At 37.9% G+C, this 23864-nt stretch overlaps 2 protein-coding genes across 3 annotated transcripts; both read right to left on the reverse strand.

Moving 5' to 3' along the window:
* Positions 1-6205: 6205 nt before the first annotated feature.
* Positions 6206-14853, reverse strand: LOC121746698 (protein MODIFIER OF SNC1 1-like). The gene is made up of 10 exons (XM_042140611.1): positions 14582-14853; positions 13140-13215; positions 12357-12437; positions 12197-12241; positions 11675-12050; positions 11397-11499; positions 10873-10941; positions 9496-10801; positions 9156-9423; positions 6206-9074 (listed from the first exon to the last, which is right to left on the reverse strand). Exons 2-10 carry the CDS (start codon positions 13169-13171, stop codon positions 6648-6650), a joined length of 4707 nt encoding a protein of 1568 aa, XP_041996545.1. The 5' UTR covers positions 13172-13215; positions 14582-14853; the 3' UTR covers positions 6206-6647.
* A 749-nt stretch (positions 14854-15602) lies between these two features.
* Positions 15603-18797, reverse strand: LOC121746544 (deoxycytidylate deaminase). 2 transcript variants are annotated; one of them, XM_042140426.1, is made up of 9 exons: positions 18554-18793; positions 17687-17762; positions 17506-17545; positions 17159-17217; positions 17050-17087; positions 16831-16894; positions 16683-16736; positions 16357-16458; positions 15603-16163 (listed from the first exon to the last, which is right to left on the reverse strand). In XM_042140426.1, exons 1-9 carry the CDS (start codon positions 18733-18735, stop codon positions 16107-16109), a joined length of 672 nt encoding a protein of 223 aa, XP_041996360.1. In that variant the 5' UTR covers positions 18736-18793; the 3' UTR covers positions 15603-16106. The 2 variants fall into 2 exon arrangements, with proteins under 2 accessions (XP_041996360.1, XP_041996362.1); XM_042140428.1 differs by having other exon boundaries at positions 16111-16180; positions 18554-18797.
* Between the last annotated feature and the right edge of the window lie 5067 nt (positions 18798-23864).

Here is a 23864-nt window from a genome sequence, read left to right on the forward strand (position 1 = left end):
AATACAATACGACGACATACGGTTCGAAATTGAAAAACGCCAATGTGGGTGGCGTCTTCACTTATAAACACGCCAATGAGGGTGGCGTTTTTCCCATATATGGAATAGATAACAAAATGGGTACATTTACTTTATTTTAAACGTAAAGTACCCTATAAACCTGATTTTCTCCCATGAAAGCGGTTAGTAACATTTTTTCACTAAAAAATTTATAGGAACAAAGTTCGATCCATTTTTCAAAATCCATGATATTGATACGAGATTCATATATGAATATTGGAAATGTAATTTGCTTGTTAGATGTGATATACTACTCCCTCCGTTCCATAAAAAATGAGCAATAGATATAGCACGAAAATTAAGATAAAAATTGGTAAAGAAAGATGAAGAAAATGATATTTAAAATAATGTAGTGAATAGTAATACCTATATTATTAAATTGATATAACTTTTCAAAAATGGAATGCATATATTTTTGTGGGACTGACGAAAATGAAAAGTGCACATACTTTTGTGGGACGAAGGAAATAGTAACAATTGTTTTTAGAACGAGGGTAATAACAGTAGGACTTACATTCCATTAATTCTTTCAGCTCATTTACTTTTACAATGTTAAACAATTTCTTAGAACGAGGCCGATAAAATTTAGGACATTTATTGTCGGACTGAAGGAATAAATTTTGTACTAACAGTTTTATTAATACTCCATTCGTTTCGTTATATTTGAAGCGTTTTTTTTTCAGTAGGAAGATTGAGAAAAAATATTTATTGGGTTAAATAAAAATATAATAAAGTAAAAAATGAATAAAATAGAACGCAACAAAGTATGATAAATAACTCAACTATGATAAAAATTTTTGAAATAGAAAAACAATTCAACTATTGTGAAGTGAGAGGAAAGAAGTACATACAATCTATACTAATCTAAAGTGACAGTTTATTGAAAAGTCAAAAATGCCCTTTTTGGCGGGAAACTGTGAAGCCTAATTGTTTACCCTTTTAGTCATTTTGTGGGCATGTTATTAATTGCAGAATTTGTGTTCACACTATATATGTATATGGGTTGTGTATGTGGCAGCGTGTATCTATAATAAAAGGTAGCATCTATTGGACAAAAAAAATGGTGAAATGAATTGCTTTAATTTAATGTGTTGAAATTATTTATAAATATATATTCAAGGTGGGAGAGTAGATGTGGAGGCGTGGGTTTAGTCTATTAGGGTTTAGTATGGGCTTTTTTGTGTATTTAATAATATGGGCTTTTAATAATATAGTAGAATTTTAAATTGAACACATTTTTAAAATTACATTTGGATTGTTATTGTATATAATAGTATATATTTTTAAAATTATTTAAATATATTAATTTAATTTAATGTGTTGAAATTACTTTATAAATATATATTTACATTCAATATATATATATATATATATATATATATATGAGCGTTATTCTCCTATTCATCCCTTAGATCCTTTATTCTTCTTAATATGGGCCGTCAGATCTCATTCATCAACGGTCCAGATGATCTGCATTATTACACTATAATGGTGCATTATTAGTCGGTGTGCATTATTCAACTGAAAATTTGCATTATTACACTATAATGGTGCATTATTAGTCGGTGTGCATTATTCACCTGAAAATCTGCATTATTAAATGACACGTGGCACCAATCTAACCGTCGGATGAAAAAATCGTGGGGCTAAGATTAAAAAGAACAAAGAATAAAAGATACAAAAAGGAAATGAATACATCCCTATATATATATATAAATATATTTATATTTAAATTACTATAAGTAGTATACATAGTTATAATTGAGTTGATTTTGATTTATTCCACTAGCTAAGATATTGTTATTTATGACTGAGTTCTATTTCTTTTTTTATGATTCTCAAAATATTATGTTTATGAATATTATCATGCATTATTGAAATTAGTATTGATAAAAGTGAATTTATTATTTGTGAAAAATATTATTTTTGTATTTGTTTGCTCATGTCTTCTTAATTCTAAAAAACATGTTTTAAATCATGAACTATGTAGTATTTTTATTAATAATATATTTCTTTAGTTTGAATTGATAATAGTATATATAAGTTAAATGTACATATTCCAACAATATCTAAATTCATATCAAGAAATAATGCATTTAAATGACAATATAAGCGTAATATTAAGTTTATAATTTAAAAATAAATATCTTGATGTGGAAAAATTATAATATGATGTCATGCGAGACTAATGATTAAAAAATAATATTATTAATTAGATATTTATAAATAATTTTGGTATGAATTTGATTATAAAAATAAAAAAAATAAATTAACCTATGGGATGGGATGGGATGAGAACCTTCCACACCAAGTATCTCTATGGGACGGGACACCCGCAATGGGGTCTCGCCTGATTGTCCCGACGGGATGGGTCCGAGCTCCCATGCTGCCATTGGGTGCGCTCTAATAAGACACATTGCAAATATACAAATTTCTAATTGTATATTATTCTAAAAAATTCTATTAATTCTATATATCTCCCTAAACCATGAATTCTATTAATTTGTTGTACTTTATAATGTTGAATTTTTTGTAGTACATTTAATTTAACTTGAATGGTGGTAATAGTCTATAAATCATGCATATACCTGTTAGATTTCAATATAGATGTTAGATTTCAATTAGGGTTCAGAGAATAATTAATATAATTGAATTAGCTTTTTAAGTAAAATAAAGAAATACTTAATAAAGGAACACTTAATTAACACTAATATTTAAATTAAATATCTTAAGTTGTACTAAAAATAAAAATAGAGCAAATAGTTTGGGACGGTCCGAAAATGAAATGTGCGAATAGCATGAGTCGGAGTATTGTTCTCTCATTGTTTTATACACAAAAAACTGTAGATTTGACTATACTTTATTCAAGGTAGGAGAGTAGATGTGGAGGCGTGGGTTTAGTCTATTAGGGTTTAGTTTGAGCTTTTTTTGTGTATTTAATAATATGGGGCTTTTAATAATATAGTAGAATTTTAAATTGAACACAGTTTTAAAATTACATCTGGATTGTTATTGTATATAATAGTATATATTATTAAAATTATTTAAATATGTTAATTTAATTTAATGTGTTGAAATTACTTTATAAATATATATTTACATTCAAGATATATATATATATATATATATATATATAAATATATTTATATTTAAATTACTATAAGTAGTATACATAGTTATAATTGAGTTGATTTTGATTTATTCCACTAGCTAAGATATTGTTATTTATGACTGAGTTCTATTTCATTTTTTATGATTCTCAAAATATTATGTTTATGAATATTATCATGCATTATTGAAGTTAGTATTTATAAAAGTGAATTTATTATTTGTGAAAAATATGATTTTTGTATTTGTTTGCTCATGTCTTCTTAATTCTAAAAAACATAATTTAAATCATGAACTATGTAATCAGGTTTGATGGTACTAATAATATGGAAAAGAAAATATTTAAAAAGTTTGAACTTCATATCTTTAATTTATTTATTATTTCTAATTAGCTCTAAAATTATTTTTGGTAGTAAACCGCTCACCAAACATACTTATAATATCACTTCACCGTTGAACTTTAATATACTATTAATTAATGCCAATTTTGGAGCAGTTAAATGGATACTCACAATTTATTTTTCTTTTTAAGTATTAATAATTAAATCGTTTAAATAAAATTAAAATTAATAATGGTGTAGTATTTTTATTAAGAATATATTTCTTTAGTTTGAATTGTTAATAGTATATATAAGTTAAATGTACATATTCCAACAATATCTAAATTGATATCAAGAAATAATGCATTTAAATGACAACATAAGCGTAATATTAAGTTTATAATATTAAAATAAATATCTTGATGTGGAAAAATGATAATATGATGTCATGTGAGACTAATGATTAAAAAATATTATTATTAATGATATATTTATAAATAATTTTGGTATGAATTTGATTATAAAAAAAAAAATAAAAAATTAACCTATGGGAATGGGATGGGATGAGAACCTTCCACACCAAGTATCTCTATGGGACGGGACACCCGCAATGGGGTCTCGCCGGATTGTCCCGACGGGATGGGTCCGAGCTCCCATGCTGCCATTGGGTGCGCTCTAATAAGACACATTGCAAATATACAAATTTATAATTGTATATTATTCTAAAAAATTTTATTAATTAAAAAAAATAAAAAATAAATTAACCTATGGGATGGGATGGGATGAGAACCTTCCGCACCAAGTATCTCTATGGGACGGGACACCCGCAATGCGGTCTCGACGGATTGTCCTGACGGGATGGGTCCGATCTCCCATGCTGCCATTGGGGGTGCTCTAATAAGACACATTGCAAATATACAAATTTATAATTGTATATTATTCTAAAAAATTCTATTAATTCTATATATCTTCCTAAACCATGAATTCTATTAATTTGTTGTACTTTAAAATGTTGATTTTTTTTGCAGTACATTTAATTTAACTTGAAAGGTGGTAATAGTCTATAAATCATGCATATACCTGTTTGATTTCAATATAGATGTTAGATTTCAATTTTTGAGAGATTTCAAATTGGGTTCTCCAACAAATAAGAAATAGAAAAAAAGATATTATACTGATAATAATTCAACACACTATGGTGGAGCAATGGAAATTGTGATGATTTTTTTTCCTTTTAATAAATTGGGGTGTTAAATTAATCGAGAGGAGATAACAGAATGACATTTTAATAGCCTTCTCATTTACTTCTATTTTTTTTCTTTTTTTTTCTTTTTCTTTTGTACCACTTTTTAAAATTAGTATTTGGGTTAGCTTGGATAAAATGATGTGCGCTCGAATTAACTCACATAATTTTGTGGACGTGAGCGGCTGGCCGGCGTCGCCCGCGACGCCTCGGGCGGCCATAGAGAATGGAAAGAAGGATAGAAGAGGCAATTAAAAAAAATCAAGGGAGAGAAACATGGATTAACTTAATTTTTTTTATTTAAATAACTAGGTATAATATATTTTTTTGATTAAAACTATTGAGCTATTTATTTTTTCAAATTATATAATTTCTTCCTCTTTAATTCGTAGTCGCACATTTTCCTTTACTTGCATATCTTATTCTAACTAACATGTACTATTTGATCTTTAGTCGCACATCTTCTATTTATCGTTTATTTTATTTTATTTTATTTTGCTCCATTCATATCAAATTAAAATTGTGTAGCATCATTTGTCGAATATGAAATACAGTATTTCATTTAGAAGGGGTTTAGAGAAGTACATTTTTCTTTTTGTTATTGTTTATAGTGTTATGAATACTTAGTGTAATTAACACATATTCTTAATTATAAATATCATTATATTTTTTTATGATCTTTTTTTAATCTACTTACCTTAGAATTTATCTTTAATGTTTAAAAATTTTATGTCCCGTGTATAGCACGGGTGATAACACTAGTATTCATAATCCTGCAGTTCTGTATTGTAGCAGCCACGATGAATAGCGTCTCGTTTACCTAACTCTGATTCAGACTTTTTAAAAAAAAAAATTTGAGGTCATATTTAATTTTCTATAAAACCTATTTGGTATTTTGAAATAAAAAAAAATCAAAATTATATTCAATATATATGAATTCAATTAAAATTTCTTATTTACATAGTTTATTTAGTTATATCACGAGATATAACCTTAATAGTGAACAGAATAAATTTTATTTTCAATACAATTTTAGTAAAATACGAGAATTAGTCAAAGAAAGTGGTTAAAATATTATTAGTGAAAAATGATAAACATAACTTCTTAGAAAAAAAAACCCTACGATAAATAAATAAAAACTGATTTTGGTGGATGAATTTGGTTGAAAAAATGGGATTTTCGTATATTATTACGTATTCGTTGAGCCCAAGTTGCAAATCTGATATACAATGTTAGTAATAACTGTATTTATTTATTTTAGGAAAGCACAAAGCACAAAGCACAAAGCACAAAGCACCTCCAACTCAAAACTCAATACTACTATTGGATACCTCAGTTGCAGGATGCATAAAATGCAAAACGAGAGCCAAAGAAATATGCAATCAAAACAAATGCATTTTACATGCACCAAAAAATGCACATGTAATCAGTAGCACAAAAAAAAAAGCATCACCCACAGGAAAGAGAAGGAGACTAAGCACAACGAGAGCAAGGTTCCAACAAAAATTTGGAACATATGGTACGATCTATCTTTCTAAATCATTCTTTGGCCTGCATACAGGGCACACATTAGACTACCAGATACACAAAATGCTAAAAATAAGCCACAATGAAGTGTATCGTGCACCAATTACAATTTTCAAATGAGTTATCATGTCTCATTTCCTTCCTCAATCTAACATATCACATCCCTCAAAGGTGTGCCCTAAACCTGGCCTCTAATCCTGCTCAGTTCATGTGCCACCAGTTAACAGATAAACTACCAATCTATTATCGCGAGAACACAAAATGTAGATGCATACCCAGGATGAAGATACGTGGTCTCTTACCTAATCAAGCAAAGGCAACAAATTGGAGAATTATCTTATAAATCTCACTCCAGAATCTCCTGGACAGGTTACGTGGAATGCACCACTTTATCTCCTGTAGTAGTTTCCTCCACGTTTGAAGTTACTCTGGCCTCTTTCCCGGTATCTTTGGTCCATATTATCAGCTCCTCCATCTGCTAGCTCCTCAACTTTTTCAGGTTTGTGACCCTTGAAAGGACCAACTGGCTGGTACTCCAAGTGCACATTCTGCCTCTGCCTGTCCCAGAATGCAGGGGCATTATGTGGCCGGTTTTCATGCCCTGAAGACAACTCTGCACGGGTGTCATGGCCTCTTACAGGCCGATTGTTTTGCCTTCCAGCTCTCCTGGATCCTGATGTAACATTGTGCTCAAGCAGATCAACTGTGTTAGTAAGAGATGACTCACCAGTGCCAACTGGATCTTGATTTGGGGAGCAAGGACGCCCTTTTACTGGAGCAGGCTTCTTTTCTCCGTCATAGTCTTGATGGAGACGTGCAACTGAATCATCAGATACATTACTTTTGACATTTTCAGATTGGTCTGGCTGAAGCTGAGGTTGGCTAAAGTTGCTACTCTCCTTATCCTGTTGGGGCACTGATTGCATCTTATGTTGAGTACTCTTCCTCGGGCCCCTATTAGCTTCTAAAGTAATGGATTCGCTTCCAGCATTTCTATTTCCTTGCTGATTATTAGCAGAATTTGGACTGGACTTGGGCTGCCAATGAGAGGATGTCCGCTCCCCAAAGCTGCGATTCTCTTTTGAAATAATAGATTTATCCATCAGGTTCACATCCGGTGCTGAAGACAAACTTCCATCACCTTCACCATGTAAAGTGTTCTCAAAATCAGGATTATTTCCACCGCTTCTAGGACCCCTGGGTGGATGTCTCTTTCCTCTGCCTGTTGCATCCTGATCTTTCACTGAAGGATGTTTGCTCATTGCAGCACCAGATATTTTGAATTCAGCATTGGCTCTATTAGATTCGCTCCTCCCAGAATGCACAAGCTCCTTGGACAGCTGAATCTCCTTTGTGGGCTGAGATATTGGAGATGGCCCAGTGTGAACACCTTTCACTTGAGATGTATCGGTTGGACCAGTAGGCACACTCTTCATCTGAGATGAATCTGTCACACCACGTTGTTTCCAAGTCCCATGATCTTTTTTATTCTTACTATGGTTGCTATCTCCCACATTCATCTCCAAGTTAGACCAGACATTTGCAGTTGCAGAGATTACAGGTTGTGAGTTTGCAGAAATAGCTGACCCAGATTGTTCCGCAGCAGCACCCTCACTTAATCTTGTTGAGCTAACTGAGGATGAAAAAGGTGGAGAACTTCCTTGCTGAGCTAGCTGTGGCTTTGGGACATATCTTTCCATTTCGGCCCTCTTGCCTTTCAAACTATTCTGTGCCACATTTTCATTCTTCATCAAATTAGCAGATTCCTGAAGAGAATTTTGACTCACTTCATCCGAAGCCTTAGCCTTAGGAGCCCAAACAACGGTATCACTACTACCATGATGCTTGTCTGTAAATCTATGTCCTTGTTGATTTTTTGGAATTCTGCGACTCGGTTTCCACTGAGTAGGTACCTTGCTCTGGGATTCCTCACTGGGTAGAGAAGAGGATAGCTCCCGACTGTGCACTGCTGTGTCAGGCTCACACGCTGTTGAGACAGAGGCACCCATATTAGACACTGAATCATTAGATCCAACATTATCAATTGACTCATTTTCAGGAGTAACATTTGATGTCACTGATGGTAAAACAGAAACAATGAGTGTTTCTTCTGGTTTGGGCTTGGGTTTATTACTCCTACTAATTCTCTTTCTTTGTTGGGCCAATGGCTCAACCACAGACTTCGATGTGTTCACCACATTTGACTCGCTTGATGGACGCTCATGCATATCAGCAACAGCTGCAAAAATGCGATCTTTTTGCACCTCTAATGTAGAGCTAGAGACAGGTTTTTCATTCGGATGCTTCTGCGGCATGTTATTCTGCTTCTGCTTGTAGCCTGCTCGCTTGTGTCTGGAAATTCCTCCATCATCAGGTGGCGACACTACTCCTTTAGTATTTCCATCCGCAAAATCTTCAATTCTAGGCAAAGGAGACACATTAGATTCCACTAAACCTTTATGTTGTATCGTCAGGCGCAGGTCCCTAGACACTTCAACAGATTCTCCAGCCTGATTTGTGTTGCTATCTGTTCCCACAGCAGCAACAGCAGGGCTCAAGACTAAGTTAAAGCCAGATTCATTAGTCTTAAGTTCAGCAATCACAGTGCCTATAACCGTATGTACTTCTTGTTGTTCTACCCTGACATCACCAATGACCGGAGTTCTCTCAGCCTTCTGATTTGCACCTGCTTGTTTTCGGCGGTCCAATTCTTCTAGTTTAGCAAGAGCCTTGGCCTTCTGCTCCCTCACTCGTTCTTCCTCTTCCTTCTGTAGTTGAAGGTACCGTTGCTTGGCTAACTCTTTCATCTTGGCACGCTGATTATACATAAATATAAGGTCACAAAGAGATGGAAAAAAAAGAGTATAGAGCAGAATAAATGAATCTATAATGCCAACCTGTGCCTGAATATCAGTGGAATCACATACTTCAGCCAAATCTCCCTCGACCTTCCCTACTGGATCCACCATAGAATTCTCAGAAGACTCTCCAACATTATTAGGGACATAAGACAGAATATTTGGTGTAGATTCATTATTTGAAGCTATAACTGCACTTGAGGAATCATTACTGAGAGGCTTCCTTCGCCATCCATCAGCTTCCTGACTATTGAACTTCCCTTTACCACGATGATCAACTCTAGCATGCCCACCATGATACGATCTCCTGTAAAATCAAACACTTATCAAAAAATAAGCATAACAATATTCCCTGAACATGTGTATCATGCCTTTATACCTAGGGATGACAGCAATTGGGTGCAATGGATTATCACCAACAGGAACTGTCACTGCATCCGGGGCAGCAACATAGTTTCTGAAAACAGGAGTCCTATGAGAAGCCATAGCAGGAGTACCAACATCCCTGGTGCAATTATTAACTTTCATATCAACTATTTGAGCCCCAGTCCTTTCTTTTTCCCTGTCATCAGCATTTGTGGAATCATTCCACCCATCAGTTACACGAAATTTTGCATTTAAGCCATCAATTTTATGTATTAGTGCTGCCTTTTTGGTTGTAGCTGGTGCAGCATCTCTCTCACTAGAAACAGGTAACTGAGGCACTACAGAAGGAAAAGAAGGTGGAGCTTCAGATTGATTTGTCCTGTTATCATCAAGTCCTTTAGAATTGGGCATGCCGTCAACAGCCTTCACTTTCATGTCTGCTGAATGAATTCTATTTCCGTGACTGTTTGAAGGGTTCTGGCTTGGAGCCATCCTCTTGGCAGATACAGCTTCTTTTGCATCCTCTTCCGCACCCCACTCAGTCTTTCGAGAAGATGCAGGAAACCGAATTTTCCCAGGATGCAAGATATTAGGCGGCACATGTTGCTCCCAATGATCTCCTTCCTCCTGCTCATACTCATTATGCATGTTTAGAGGAACCCTTTTTGGTGCACGTGTTTCCTCTGAATGACCAGTCTCCATTTGTTCTGATATTGTTTTTCCAGTAGGTCCACGTGCAGTAGTTCGACCATGAGAGTTGCTTATATCGGGAGTAGGGGCTGGATAACCATTATAAACAGGGGGGCCTGTTGGCATTCCCATATATGGCATTTCACGTTCATTGTTGCAGTAACCCATAGGTGGTCCGTAATAACCCTCAAAAGGCATTGGACCTGGGGGGCCTGGATAGAAATTAGCCCTAAACTGCATACCTGGTCGAGGATAGGCCTCATGCATTTGTGGCCGGTATAAATCCCCATTTTTAGGGTGGGGTCCTCGAGGACCTGGTTGTGGAACAGGCTGTGAACCTGCCAAAGGTGGAGGAGGAATCTGAGGTAGATAATAAGGATATGGTTCCATGGGAAAACCACCAGGAGGAACGTGAGCGCCAAAAGCAGGACCTCGAGGACGTCCCCCATACCAACCACCAGATGGCCCATTCATAGGAGGACCACGCCAGCCCTCAAAACGCAGAGGGGCAGTGTTCGGATAATATTGATGGGGATCCCCTTGCCAATTCTCCATGCTAGGATGAATACCATCCTCAGCATGCTGGGTACTTTCTGCCCTCCATGTATTGACAGTTGCATGCTTGAGATCTGCACTCAAAGAAGATTACTGAGAATATTTCTTGACAGCCATAAATAGAGTGACAAATTAGAAAGCATACCAGCATGGGGTATATTGTCCTCTTTGTTGGCCTGAACTATTCTACCAGAAGCTGAGCTAGGGCGGCTATCTGTAAAGTGAACTGTCAAGTGTCAGTAAAAACATAATTTAAGTCCATCCATCAAGTGTTACTACCATTCCCGAGTGCATGTATGAACAAGACAAATGATAAACAGAAGTACAGAAAGAAAAGACCAAGTTTCTCTATAGAAGCATCAGAGCTATAAAACCAGAGCAATGAAAAAAATGAAATATACCAAAAGTAAGGTTTTTCAGCCAAAAATATAGTATAGGCAGTAGAGACAATATGCGCATAATATGGCACGTGCTGACCCAGGGAGATAATGTCTAGATTAGCATTATATTACAAACAATAGAATCAGTCAGGTCATTATGAGGTGAATATATCGAGTTGGCACTACGAAAGCACATAAGAAAAGTATATCAACAACTAGAATTTGGAGACGATACTAAATGTGGAGCATTAACATTGAACAGAGATGTCATTTTAGTTAATGTGATCACCTTTTGGTTCAACTTTTTTTAAGGAATTATCTTTCTCAGAACCAAGAGTTGGAAAGTCTCCAGAAGTTAGAGAGAAATTATCCTCCTTCATGGACTTCACCCCCTGTAGATGACATACAAACCAAAAACAAAGTCAACGACAGCTCAGACATCATGCTTATAAACATGTTAGTACAACTGAAAAGGCGTGTGGCATCACATGGACGGGCACAGCGATTTCTATTTCCATACATAAGTGTATTTGGGCATGAAGACTAAGGAAAACATACTAATCATACCAATCTTTCTGCAGTAACACTTGAATCCCATGCTGCATGAGATTTGGACACAGGCTCAGCAAATCTAGAAAGCTGTGAGCTATTAGGTCGGTTTTCCGCACTTCTAGGACGCAAAGATGATGATGATGTCTGGTTTGTGGAAAGCGTCCCAGAAGCAGATGAAGGTCTGGAGTTTGCAGACCAAGCATTTGGAACATGATCATGGGTTCTATCACTGCCTGAGGTTGATGGACGTGTACCACTTCCACCAGAAGAAGGGCGGCCACTGGGATGACTAGGTGAAACAGTGCCACCATCAGCATTTGGTGACAATGATGAAGAGTTCCATGGACTTGAACCAGATGAAGAAGGACGGCTTCCCCAGCTAACAGTACCCCTATTCAGCCAAAAAGCTCATTTAGTTTAACAGGGAAGATAGTGTGCAAAGATACAGTTCTTACAAACAAGAAGCTCTAAAGGAAACTTCTCAGATCAAAGAATTCTATGACATTGCTTCTGTATCAGACAATAAGAAGCACTTACTTGGGAACAATTTCAACATTACGATCCAAACCATGATTCTCCAGCCTTAAAATGAAGTAAAAGACACTATTAGTAAATAATTACAGAAACTAAGAAAGCCTTAGGAAGGAACACGTGGGTTGGTTGGGTGGGTGGGGGGGAATAATCAGTAAACAAATACCGTTGGCTTGGCAAGTTTATTGGTTTTGGAACAGCAACTTTCCCCAACACAGTCATGCCACCCCTTCTTGAAGAAGCCCATCTACAAAAGAATAAGTCAAAATAAGACAGTAGGTAAACCATAGGTCAAGCAAGGTCGAGTAAACTCCAATTCCTTGAAAGAGGTAAAAAAAATGTTCTTTAAAACTTCATAGACTAGAAGGACAATAGAAGCCACAAGAGTCGTCTCTGGCAGTGGAGAACAGCAGAAATGATTAAAAATGTCAATTTTGCAGGGATGATAACCCTGGCTACAGTGTTATGCTACTAGTCTACTACTCCCTCCGTTCCATAGTAATAGAGTCATTTCATTTTCTGCACTCGTTTTGAAAAAATGATAATAAATAGTTAAAGTAGAGAGAGAGTAAAGTAAGAGAAAGAATAATGTAGAGAAGAGTCTTATCTACAATATTCTGTCTCTTATTTTACTTTTTCTCCACTTTAACTATTTATAATTATTTTTTCAAAACGAGTGCGCAAAATGAAATGCCTCTATTACTATGGAATGGAGGGAGTACTAAATATACATTAGGAATCAGATCCAGCAACATTCTTTCCTTTTGTTTATACGCAAACAAAATGAAGTTATTTCTGTAACATTTTATTATATAAGATATATCCATATACATTACAAGTCTCCATACTCAGCTCAATATAAGGATACTATAAAATGCTAAAAGAAAATCCTTGACATTCAGCAGCACAACAAAGGGAACCTATATAGCAAGCAAGGCTCATTGAGTACCTCCGCTCTCCAGCCAACATATTTGAATTCATTGTTCAACCAAAGTGTCAGTGTCATCCAAGCAACTTGAGGTGGCCTAAAAGACAAGACAAAATTGTTATAAGAATAAGTTAAAAGTATGACATGGGGGATCAGAGAGAGCGTTGTTGAAAGTGTGTCCCTTGTACAATGAAATTGATTTGTAGAAAAGACAGAGACATAAAAAGGGTAAATATAAGAATGGAGGGAGAAGACTCATTCATTGTACAATAAATAATGAGAATAACAGAATCACCAACAACGACTAGTTAAAACAACATAAAAGATTGTTCATACGGGTCGTTATCATACAGTTCACCACCTGATAAAGACAGCAGCCTGCCCAATTGGACACTATTTTTACCACCAGTAACACTTAAATCAATAAACGAATTGGCATTGTTTTCTCCATTTCCATGGTCAGACAAGTATAAAAATTCAAGAGTCTCGTTAGTTATCAGTGCGGTAAACCATGTTCTATTAGATATAATAGAAACACAATTTGACCGAAGCACATCCTATGAATCCTAGTCCTAGTGCCATTGAACTTCTCCAAAACATGGTCGGTTCATTTAAAGAGTACCCACCCAAAATCAACAGCAGTACCAACTGGCGTGTGATGAATTCTGCTAGAAACTACCACATACTAAGTTGGAGAATGAAATGATAACAAATACAGAAATGATATCTGATATTAACCATGTAAGGGTTCATAAATATTCTTTAGACCAAAAAATAACACTTCTACCTGAATTATTCAAGCAGATAAAACATATCACCGATTACGTTATTAATATTCTTCTTTTACAAGACTGGCAATAAAGAGAAACAACTTTATAACAACAACTTAAATGAGTAATCAACAAACAAGGTTCCAAAATCAGAATCTCAGCAATCTGTTAAAAAATAAAACTCTACCAGAGTATGTAGTGGGTAGATTAGTAGAGGATTAAGACTCCTGCACATAATGAGCCGTATGGTAGAGAAAGGGAAATATTTTAGTCACTCCTTGTAGTAAGAATAGGATTAAGTATGTCTTCCCAACCAATTCGTAGTTTATCATAGGGTGTCCTTCCCCCAAACCTTCCAATTCTTCTAATGAATCAAAATCCAACAAAAAGCACTGAAACAAATAATTTAGCTACTGAACCAACCACATAAATGTGATATTACGTCCAAATCCTAGTATCCTCAAGCCAGTGCAAATCCTAGTTAATCCAAGCACAAAGATATTGCGAAACATCATATACAACCATATTTTCCCGTGCACTACTCGCCACAACATTAAAAAAAACCCTGGGTACCAAATATTGAAACCCTAAATTCGTATACTTTTCCAATTTTCGATCAAAATTCAATCTTTAAAGTGGCTTCTACAAATGATCGTTAAGTAGTCGCAATTCATGGATAGTACAAGAACGAACCGAGAAAGGAAGCGAAGCCAGCTGGATCTGCGAAGTATCTGTCCGATAGACTCACAGATTTGAAGGAATGCAAATAGTTGCGGAAGTCTGTATGCACGTATAGATAGATGATGGAGACGGCGGAGGGCGACGGGGAGGCTGAGGGCGACGTTGTATTGATCGCAGGGAGGGAAGGCGGAAAAGAGGCGGTGGCGAGAGGGGATCAGCGGAGAATGGAGAGAGCAAATTTGGAGGAGAGAGAAAGAGCGAGTGAAAATATAAACCTATGTACTCAGTTGCTACTACGGTTGAGTTCACTTTAATTTTTTATTTTAATATATATTAGTATTTCCTCTATCAAAATAAATTATTGGAATTTTATATGGATTTAATAATGTGGATTATTTTATTTTTCATCTTGCATAGCAAATTAATTTATTTTCCACAATTATATCTTAATCTGAAAATGCATTGATGAGATTAAATTTATATCAAAATTATGTTTTTTAAACCAACTTCTTGTTTGAACAAAACTATATTAATTTGCGTATCTAGTTTTGTTCGACAATTTATATAAACTGAATTTATCAAGAAACGCCTATAAAAAACGGTTACGGATTTCAAGCACACGAAAAAATTCATGTAATTGAGATTTAACAATTTCTAAGACTCGCTTTAAAAAATAGTTCAATATTATTTTTTATCTCTTTATTTACTTTTATTATTTATTTGAGCGTATAACATACTGCATTATTTTAATTTTACCCCATCATATATTTAAGTTTAAATAAAAGTTATCGTTGGTATTTTGCAATCAACTCGAGGATGAAGCTTTGGAAAGTAACGTTGTCTTATTGGCATATCTAATGAACATGTGAGTTTTAATTGGAGGAAAATAATTTTTTGCAAAAAAATACAGTAGAAAATTTGAAATTTTACATAATTAGAGTTAAAATTTTTTTGAGAAAAAACTAGAAAAAAGTGAATGTTTATGCATTTGAAAACAAATAATCCTTTTCTTTGCCTTTAATCCTTGATAAACTAGTAGAAAGATTTGGTGTTGGTCATTCATCAAATTTATTAAAGCCCATGGTAAATATTACTACATCCAAATCCAATAAATTTTAAATATTGCACAACTATACTAACACCATACATTCTTAATGTGGTACAACAGTTACATAGAGCAGCAATGGCTTATGTAAGTAACTACTACTATAACTGAAGGTAAAAAACACTCTTCACAAACTGCAAAAAACTTGACGAAGCTGAAGTTGCATGATCTTCACAAACACATGACACAACAAAGCACATCTATTCGTATACATCAACGATCGATATCACTGCTGTAAAACTCCAATACACCACCATAAAGCCACCAAACTTTGATTTCAAGGCAAGCAAACATCATGAAATCTTAATTGGAGCTCATCTTGCCCTCGGCGTTAAGCCTTCCACTCTTCTCTATGAGTTTTCCCAAGGTACTCATTTACAACAGATGTGAGGGATGAGCAAGGAGGTCGTATTGATAAACTACAAGAAGTTCCTATAATTCATAGAAGTTGATCAAGATCTGATTCATCTGAGGCTGATGTCTCCTCACCTTTGTAAAAAATAAATCTTTATGTCAGTTATAAGCAAGTCCAGTTCTTTCGTAGGTTAATAAAAGGTTATCGCAGTAGCAGGTTTAAAGCAATAGATTGATGATTTAACTCAGAAAAAACATGTGAGAGAGAATCTTGTCTCTAGAAGGTTGTTAATGGCATTCTTCAAGTTAAATGTGATTTTTTGCTTACTTTTATGCCTGCCATAGATAGAAGCTTGTGAGAAGCAACATAAGCAACATCCGGGTTATCCAGATGCTTTTCCACATAGTAGATAACTTCTGAAACACCTGACTGAAAACTAAAACTATTAATCACCAGCAAAAGAAAAGCAGAGAAATATACACAAAGCAGATTGGCATTAATCCATGGCAAAAAGGGGAAATGGAAGCCCGGAATTGGGAAGGAAACATGGTCACGTAATCTTTGCAAAGCAGATTGGCATTAATCTTTGCAAGTCTAATATGTGCAACTTGAGATATTAATTGAGAATCTGAGATAGAGATGCTTTTAAACACCTGAATAATAATCTTTGCACATTCGTTGCAAGGAAACATGGTCACGTAAAGCCTCTGTATGGTAAATCATGTACAGAAGAGTCAGAAATTGTAAACAGGAATTTAGAAATAAATGAGCAAAAGTGACAGAGAAAATAAAGTTACAGACTTGCCCCGCAGCAGATGCATGATTTCTGTTTAAGATAGCATTGACTTCAGCATGGCATACATAACTGCAAGGAAGCAAGACTAAAGACTCAGCTAAAACTTCACTATTTTGCTAGAATGTGATAGGTATAATTCTGAGAGCAAAATGAAAACAAACGGAGTAGCAGAAATTAATAGTAGCTGAGCAATCTACTCTTAGTCATGATTTTATAGTACTTACGGGTACTTCGTCTCCAGGGGATCCCCACTCTTGGATTTCTGAAATACACGGGTAGGAGTTAGAAAAATCAAGAAACTTGATTCTTCATTAGATATAGAGAACTGCTAACCTTAGACCATGGTAGCTTGTCATCTGAGCAACCACGTGGGAACCCATTGTAGCCAATACCTTGAGAGAGCAAATAATCATAAACTAGCTAAAGATATACTTCATTAACACCACAAATAGGTGAATAGGTGATAGTGCTTAATTAAGCGGTTTTACAATAAATTGGACAAAGAAGATGTAACCATAATCTAAAGGTATAAGTAGAATCAGAAAGACAAAAAATAACAGGTGGAAAGGTGGTTTGTGCTATTACACATACAGTAAAAGATTTGCACAAAAAAAAAGAGATCTTTCAATGTTCAGGCAGCTATAATCTTGGAAAAAGCAAAACATATCAAGCACTCTTACCTAGTATGATTCCCTTCTCGCTCACCAAACAAGCACCGACCTAATGGAAAGAAAAAAAACAAGTAAGACATACTAGGAAAACCACATATTGTGAGAAACTTTTACATTGTTCGAACTTAGAATACAAACGCATTTGAATGCAAAATAGTTGTGCTGATATACTAACAAAGTGCAACTAAACCTGTCTATTTGGATCCTTGGACCTCTCAGCTGATAGAAATGCAATTGCCATAAAATAGTCATCCCAAGACAGATACCTGCAACGCAAATACATAAAAAGAAGGAGAATTTTACATGTTTCCTTCTCGACAATAAAATTTGAGGCAGGGGGCGAAATTATCATAGACTGTGCTTTACTTCTTTTATCTTCTCCCATATATACATCCACAAACAAAAATTAGAATCATTTCAACTCAAGAATTGAAACTTTAGTTCCAAACCACTTATCTTCAGATCTAAGTAGGATCCTTTTCTTGCGTTCCTGATCCAAGCAAGGAATGTTTCGAGCAAAATAAAGTCAAGTGGCCATCACTTTATTTAACTCTTTAATGTTTGATTTGTGTGATTCGACTTTAAACCCTTCCATCTAAGTCACTTACTTTAGCACAAAGCAAAAAAAAAACATTAAACGGTCAGCACTATTTGTAGAAACGGCCGTGATTTTTACTTTGAAGCCATCACAACTAGCTAACCTCAATACATTATTTCTCAGGAAACAAGAAATGATCCAACATTTTTAGAATTTCAATGAAATACTGCTATTTGCATTTGGCGCTGTCATAGAATTTTGGTAATTTCGAAATCATTCATTTATTAGGTCAAATTTGTAGCGTTTAGGACTCCAAACAAGTCTCACAAATGAAGATCTAGCAAGCAAAAATCAAATATGAAGCCCAAACCCCCTGGAACTCTTTCTAAATCAAATCATTCGAAATGCAACCTTAATAAAATCAACTCACATAATCACACACAATAATCAGTCATGTTTTTGCAACTTCTACATAGATTGAGTGAAGAAGCTTCACAAAGTTTCAAAAAAACGACTGACCCGTTTCGTTTTGCGGGGTCAAAGGGGTTCTGCCTAGAGGGTTTCTTCTTTACGACATCGTTTTGGGGGGAGCAGCTGTTTTTGGGCTCTCTGGAGTTGAAGAAGTGGGTGAAGGCGACGGCGGAGGACACCGCACCTAACACTGCTGCGGCGGAAAACAGAACTATATCTCTCGAGTTCATCACCTCCTATCTCACTCAAACAACACGCAAAACTGTTTAGCCGCGAAAATTGAGTGGGAAAAAAATTGCAGAAGAAAACTAGCGGGAAAAGATGTGCTAATGCAGAGCGATTAATTGGGCCGTCTGCTTTGTATTAAAGCCCAATCCAGTTTCAATTGGGCCCTCTTTTCTTTTTCTATGAAATATAGAAGAAAGGCTCAAAAGAGAATATAATGGGAGGCAAGTGAAAAGTATAGGGGTGTGAAATGAGATCCACAGAAAATAATGTGGGGTAAAGTGATAATTATATATACAAATACAACTGAAAAATAAAATCCCAAAACCGGTCGTCCCCCTATCTGTGCAAGGATCACTACAGCTAACAGCACCTCTCGAGAGAGAAAACAATCCTCGGATTTCTACTTTCGGAAATCATGGCTGATTCATACTCTTTTGCACTAACCGCCGATTTGTAAGTCTTCTTTTCAGTTTGATGGATCCGCGAATTTCTGATGTTAGTAAATGCTGGTAGAGAATGAAAACTACGACACAAAGAATTTACGTGGTTCGATTTACTGAAGTAAATCTACGTCCACGGGAAGAAGGGAGGATGATGGGGTACGAACTAAACCCTAATGGCAAGCCCAATAACAGTGACGGCCCATCAGCCCAGAGCCCAAGAAAGAGTACCTGTTCGGCACCAAAGAGTTCGGCACGACCAAAGAGTTCGGACTCAGCCTACAGCTCGGTAAAAGCCGACCAGTCAAGCTCTCCTCTCAGATCGGCAAGAGCTGATCGGTAAAGTCCAGCAGTTCGGTCTCAGCATTCGACCGAACTAGGAGTTAGTGGACTCATGAAAGGCCTCCACGACCTCCGCTATACCCACGATCTATTTAGTGGTACGAAGCAGTTATTGAGCAGTTATTGCTCACCCACGATCTTGTTAGTGGGGCTGCAAACCACGATCTTAGTTCAATGTATAAATAGAACTTAGATCAGATAGAAAAGGGTTAAGCTCTCTAGAGATAAAATCATATAGCAAGGCTGTGTTGTAAGCTGTAATCCCAGATCAAGCAATACAATCTTGCCCTCCCTTCTTCCCGTGGACGTAGATTTACTTCAGTAAATCGAACCACGTAAATTCACCGTGTCGTAATTTATTTTTACGAGCATTTATCATCATCAGAAATTCGCGGAATCATCACTGGCGCCGTCTGTGGGAAACAGAGAACAAAATTTGTGATAAAGCGAATTTTTGATCCATTTTTTCCACCCAAAAAATGCATACCAGATCGCAGAGTGCCCGTATTCCTGCCCGTGAGAACCAGGAGGAAGCCAATCCATCCCACAGGTCTGGAAAACAGCCTAGGGATAAATCCACCACCAGTTCTCATGGCGAAGGAACAAGCCGCTCCAAAAATCGTCCCACTGAGTCTTCCCAGCAGCCCGATTTGAATGAGGCTGTCAAGCAGTTTTTGGAGGCGAAGCAGGAGGAATTCTTAACCTTCCTGCGGAAAAGCCAAAAACAGTCGGAGACGAAAACGGCGGATTCTCCTTCTCCCTCCGCACAAGAAAGTCACTACCGCAGTAGTGCCGTGGCTTCCAGGAAGAAGAGTCCTCAGCCCCGACATATTCCTGTTCCTCCTCGGTACCGGAATCACAGGAGAACTCAATCTCCTCCATACCGACGAGATATCGGATTCGCCGTGTACGGAGCACTGAAGACTCCGTTCTCGGACGACATCACCCGAACTCCCCTACCACAGAACTACCGAACTCCGTCGATGACTTACGACGGGCTCGTGGACCCTCACGATTTCTTGGGGCGCTATCAATATAACATGGCGAACCAGGGTCTCAACGAGGTCCACATGTGCAAGCTGTTTCCCGAGCTGCTCATCGGGAACGCGAGAAGGTGGTTCGATAGCCTCCCCCAAGGCAGCATCAGATCTTACCGAGATCTAATGGATGCCTTCCACAGGAGGTTTTTTCAGAAAGCGGAAGCCCGAATCACTTCGGCTCAGCTGCTTTCCATTCGTCAAGGTCGCGACGAAAAAATCAGCGACTTTATGACAAGATTCCACAAGGAATGCCTGCAAGTAGACGATCTCAACGATCTGCTTGTCATTTCGGCATTCCAAAATGGAATCCTGCCCGGAGCTCTCTACAGGAAGCTCGTTGAGTGCGGTCCGCAGACAGCTCAGGAAATGTGGGACATTGCGGACCAGTACTCCCGGGCCGATGAGGCAGACCGTCGCAAACGGTCGTTAGACAGCTCATCGTCCCGAGGAGACAGAAGGAAGCCCGATCATAGCGATCAGGGGCATCCTCGCCGGACTCCATTTGAAAGAATTCAAAGGGCTCCGGTGCAAGACAGATTGGGACCTCGTCTCAATCCCGAGAAGCCGCCCGCTCAGTTCGTCCCGCTGAACAAGCCGAGAGCGGAAATTTTCGAATTGCACTCTGACCTATTCGAAAAGCCAAAGCGGATGACGAAATCAGCCGCGCGCCGACCACAGGATAGCTACTGCTCCTACCATCAAGACCACGGTCACGATACTGAGGAGTGCAGAAACTTGGCTGCAGGTATCGATGTTCTTGTGAAGGCAGGGACATTGAAAAAATACCGAAGTAAGCAGCCAAAGAAGAATAAAAAGCAGAGTGGTGCGAACTGCGCTCCTCAGGATCCGAAAAGGCAGCCGGATCCCGAAGACGATGACGAGCCGCAATATGATGGAGTAATCCAGACTATTGACGCGCTCCCTGCCGGGAAGACCAAGTCGTCCCTAAAGTCAGAACGCAGAGGCTCCAATCGAGAGGAGCCAACGCATAAAAGGCTGAAGCAGGACGAAGTGATTACGTTCTCGGCTGCTGATCCCGTCCCGGCCATCTCTCCTCACCAAGACGCCATTGTCATCCAAGCCGGAGTGGCAAACAAACTGATCCACAGGGTGTTTGTGGATACAGGAGCGTCGGTTAGCATTCTTTTTAAAGAGTGCTTCGACAAACTAGAAGTGGACCCAGCTCGGCTCAGTCCGGCTCCGCTTCCCCTGAAGAGCTTCACCCAGGAGGACACCCGCCCTGAAGGTATTATCAGCCTTCCGATCACGGTGGGGAAAGCGCCTACTAGCTCCAGTACGATGATTGAGTTTTTCGTGGTGAAAGCTCGGTCCCCGTACAACGTCATCCTGGGAAGAGACTGGCTCAACACAGTTCGGGCCGTTTGCTCCACCTATCACCTCACCATCAAGATCCCTACTAAAGGAGGGATAGCGGTCATCCGAGGTGACCAAAAGAGAGCAAAGGAATGTCTGCAAATTGCGCTTAGAAGTGCCGAGCAGTCAGATCGGCACCACCAAGCATAGCAATCACAGCAGCCGGAGTCAGAGGCGATGACCGAAGTCATACCGGAGCCGAACTCGATGACAGTTCAGCTGTACGAAGACGATCCATCCAGAACGGTTAAGATCGGTTTCGCGGGAACGCCCCTACTTCGGGAAAAAACCATCCAGCTCCTCAAGGAGTATAAAGACGTCTTTGCATGGTCTCCGTTGGACATGACCGGAGTGCCCCCCGAGGTAATCACTCATCGGTTAAATATTGATCCTTCAGTCCGGCCGATAAAACAGAAGCAAAGACTCTTTGCGGCAGAACGAAGTCAAGTCATCCATGACGAAGTCCGTCAATTATTGAAGGCGGATGTGTTATTCGAAGTGAAGTATCCTTCGTGGGTGGCCAATCCTGTCATGATCAAGAAAAAGGAAGGAGGATGGCGGATGTGCATAGATTTCACCGATCTAAATAAGCACTGTCCCAAAGATTGCTATCCCCTTCCGAACATAGATAAAAAAGTAGAAGCTTTGATAGGCTTTGAAATTTTTTGTTTTCTTGATCTGTACAAAGGATACCATCAAGTTTTAATGGATGAGATTGACGCTTCAAAAACGGCCTTCATTACTGATTTCGGCATTTTCGCTTATAAAAAGATGCCATTCGGTTTAAAGAATGCCGGAGCCACTTATCAAAGGATGGTAGACAAGCTTTTTCGGCACCTGATTGGAAAGGAGGTCGAAGTGTATGTTGACGATATAGTCGTCAAAAGCAAAAGCACTTCGGAGTACGAGCACAACCTCAAGTCCACTCTCAACGTGCTCAAGAAAACCAACCTCAAACTTAATCCCCAAAAGTGTACCTTTTTGGTAGATTCGGGAAAGTTTCTGGGTTGTTGGGTTTCAAAGGACGGACTCAAGGCAAACCCCTCAAAAGTTCAAATCGTTCAGAACATGGCAATGCCGAAGTCCATACATGACGTGCAAAGGCTAACCGGATGTCTAGCCGCACTGAATCGATTCCTTTCCCAAGCAGCCGAAAAGCAACTGCCGTTCTTCAAGGTGTTGAAAAAGGCACCAAAGTTCGAGTGGGGAGCCGAGCAGAAAAAGGCCTTTGACGAGCTCAAAAGTTATCTAGCCGAGCTTCCTATTCTCTCTGCTCCAACAGAAGCCGAAGTAATATTCTTATACTTAGCGGCATCGGATCAAACCATCAGTGCGGTGCTTGTACGAGAAGAAGGCCTAAAGCAGCTTCCCATCTATTTTACAAGCCGAGCATTACGAGGACCAGAAACCAGGTATCAACCTCTGGAAAAGATTGCTCTGGCATTAGTAAATGCAGCAAGGAGACTGCGGCCATACTTCTATGCTCACAAGGTATGCGTCTTAACGGATCTGCCACTTCGGCAAGTGTTGACCAAACCAGAAGCATCAGGCAGAATCGCCAAGTGGGCTATAGAGTTGGGAGAGCACACAATTGAATATCTACCTCGGAAAGCCATCAAGGGACAAGCCTTGGCAGATTTTCTTGCAGAAGCGAAGTTCGATCAAGCAATTCCTGTTATTGCCGAACAGAAGAATTCTGCCAGTGCCGAACTAGCACAGCCCTTGGAATCCGAAGTAGAGCCGCCGGACTGCTGGAGCGGGTTCGTAGATGGAGCTTCGAACAAGATGGGAAGTGGAGCTGGTATTTTACTTGTCGCTCCCGACGGACATGAGGTAGCCTACTCACTTCGGTTCCTATTCCCCACTACTAATAATGAAGCCGAGTACGAAGCCCTCCTGGCCGGACTCCAGTTAGCGCAAAGTCTGCTCGTCAAA

The sequence above is a fragment of the Salvia splendens genome, chromosome 9, assembly GCF_004379255.2.
Source record: "Salvia splendens isolate huo1 chromosome 9, SspV2, whole genome shotgun sequence".
Lineage (NCBI taxonomy): Eukaryota > Viridiplantae > Streptophyta > Magnoliopsida > Lamiales > Lamiaceae > Salvia > Salvia splendens.

What these genes read in the sequence shown, in the direction of transcription:
- LOC121746698 (XM_042140611.1), bottom strand. Translation starts at nt 13,171, where the DNA reads ATGAATTCAAATATGTTGGCTGGAGAGCGGAG. An exon ending in AAAAAAAGTTGAACCAAAAG is followed by an intron (nt 10,942 to 11,396) that starts GTGATCACATTA and finishes TTCACTTTACAG; the next exon opens with ATAGCCGCCCTAGCTCAGCT. An exon ending in CCAATTGCTGTCATCCCTAG is followed by an intron (nt 9,424 to 9,495) that starts GTATAAAGGCAT and finishes TTGATTTTACAG; the next exon opens with GAGATCGTATCATGGTGGGC.
- LOC121746544 (XM_042140426.1), bottom strand. Translation starts at nt 18,735, where the DNA reads ATGAACTCGAGAGATATAGTTCTGTTTTCCGCCGCAGCAGTGTTAGGT. An exon ending in CGAGAAGGGAATCATACTAG is followed by an intron (nt 17,218 to 17,505) that starts GTAAGAGTGCTT and finishes TGCTCTCTCAAG; the next exon opens with GTATTGGCTACAATGGGTTC. An exon ending in ATGCATCTGCTGCGGGGCAA is followed by an intron (nt 16,737 to 16,830) that starts GTCTGTAACTTT and finishes TTTACCATACAG; the next exon opens with AGGCTTTACGTGACCATGTT.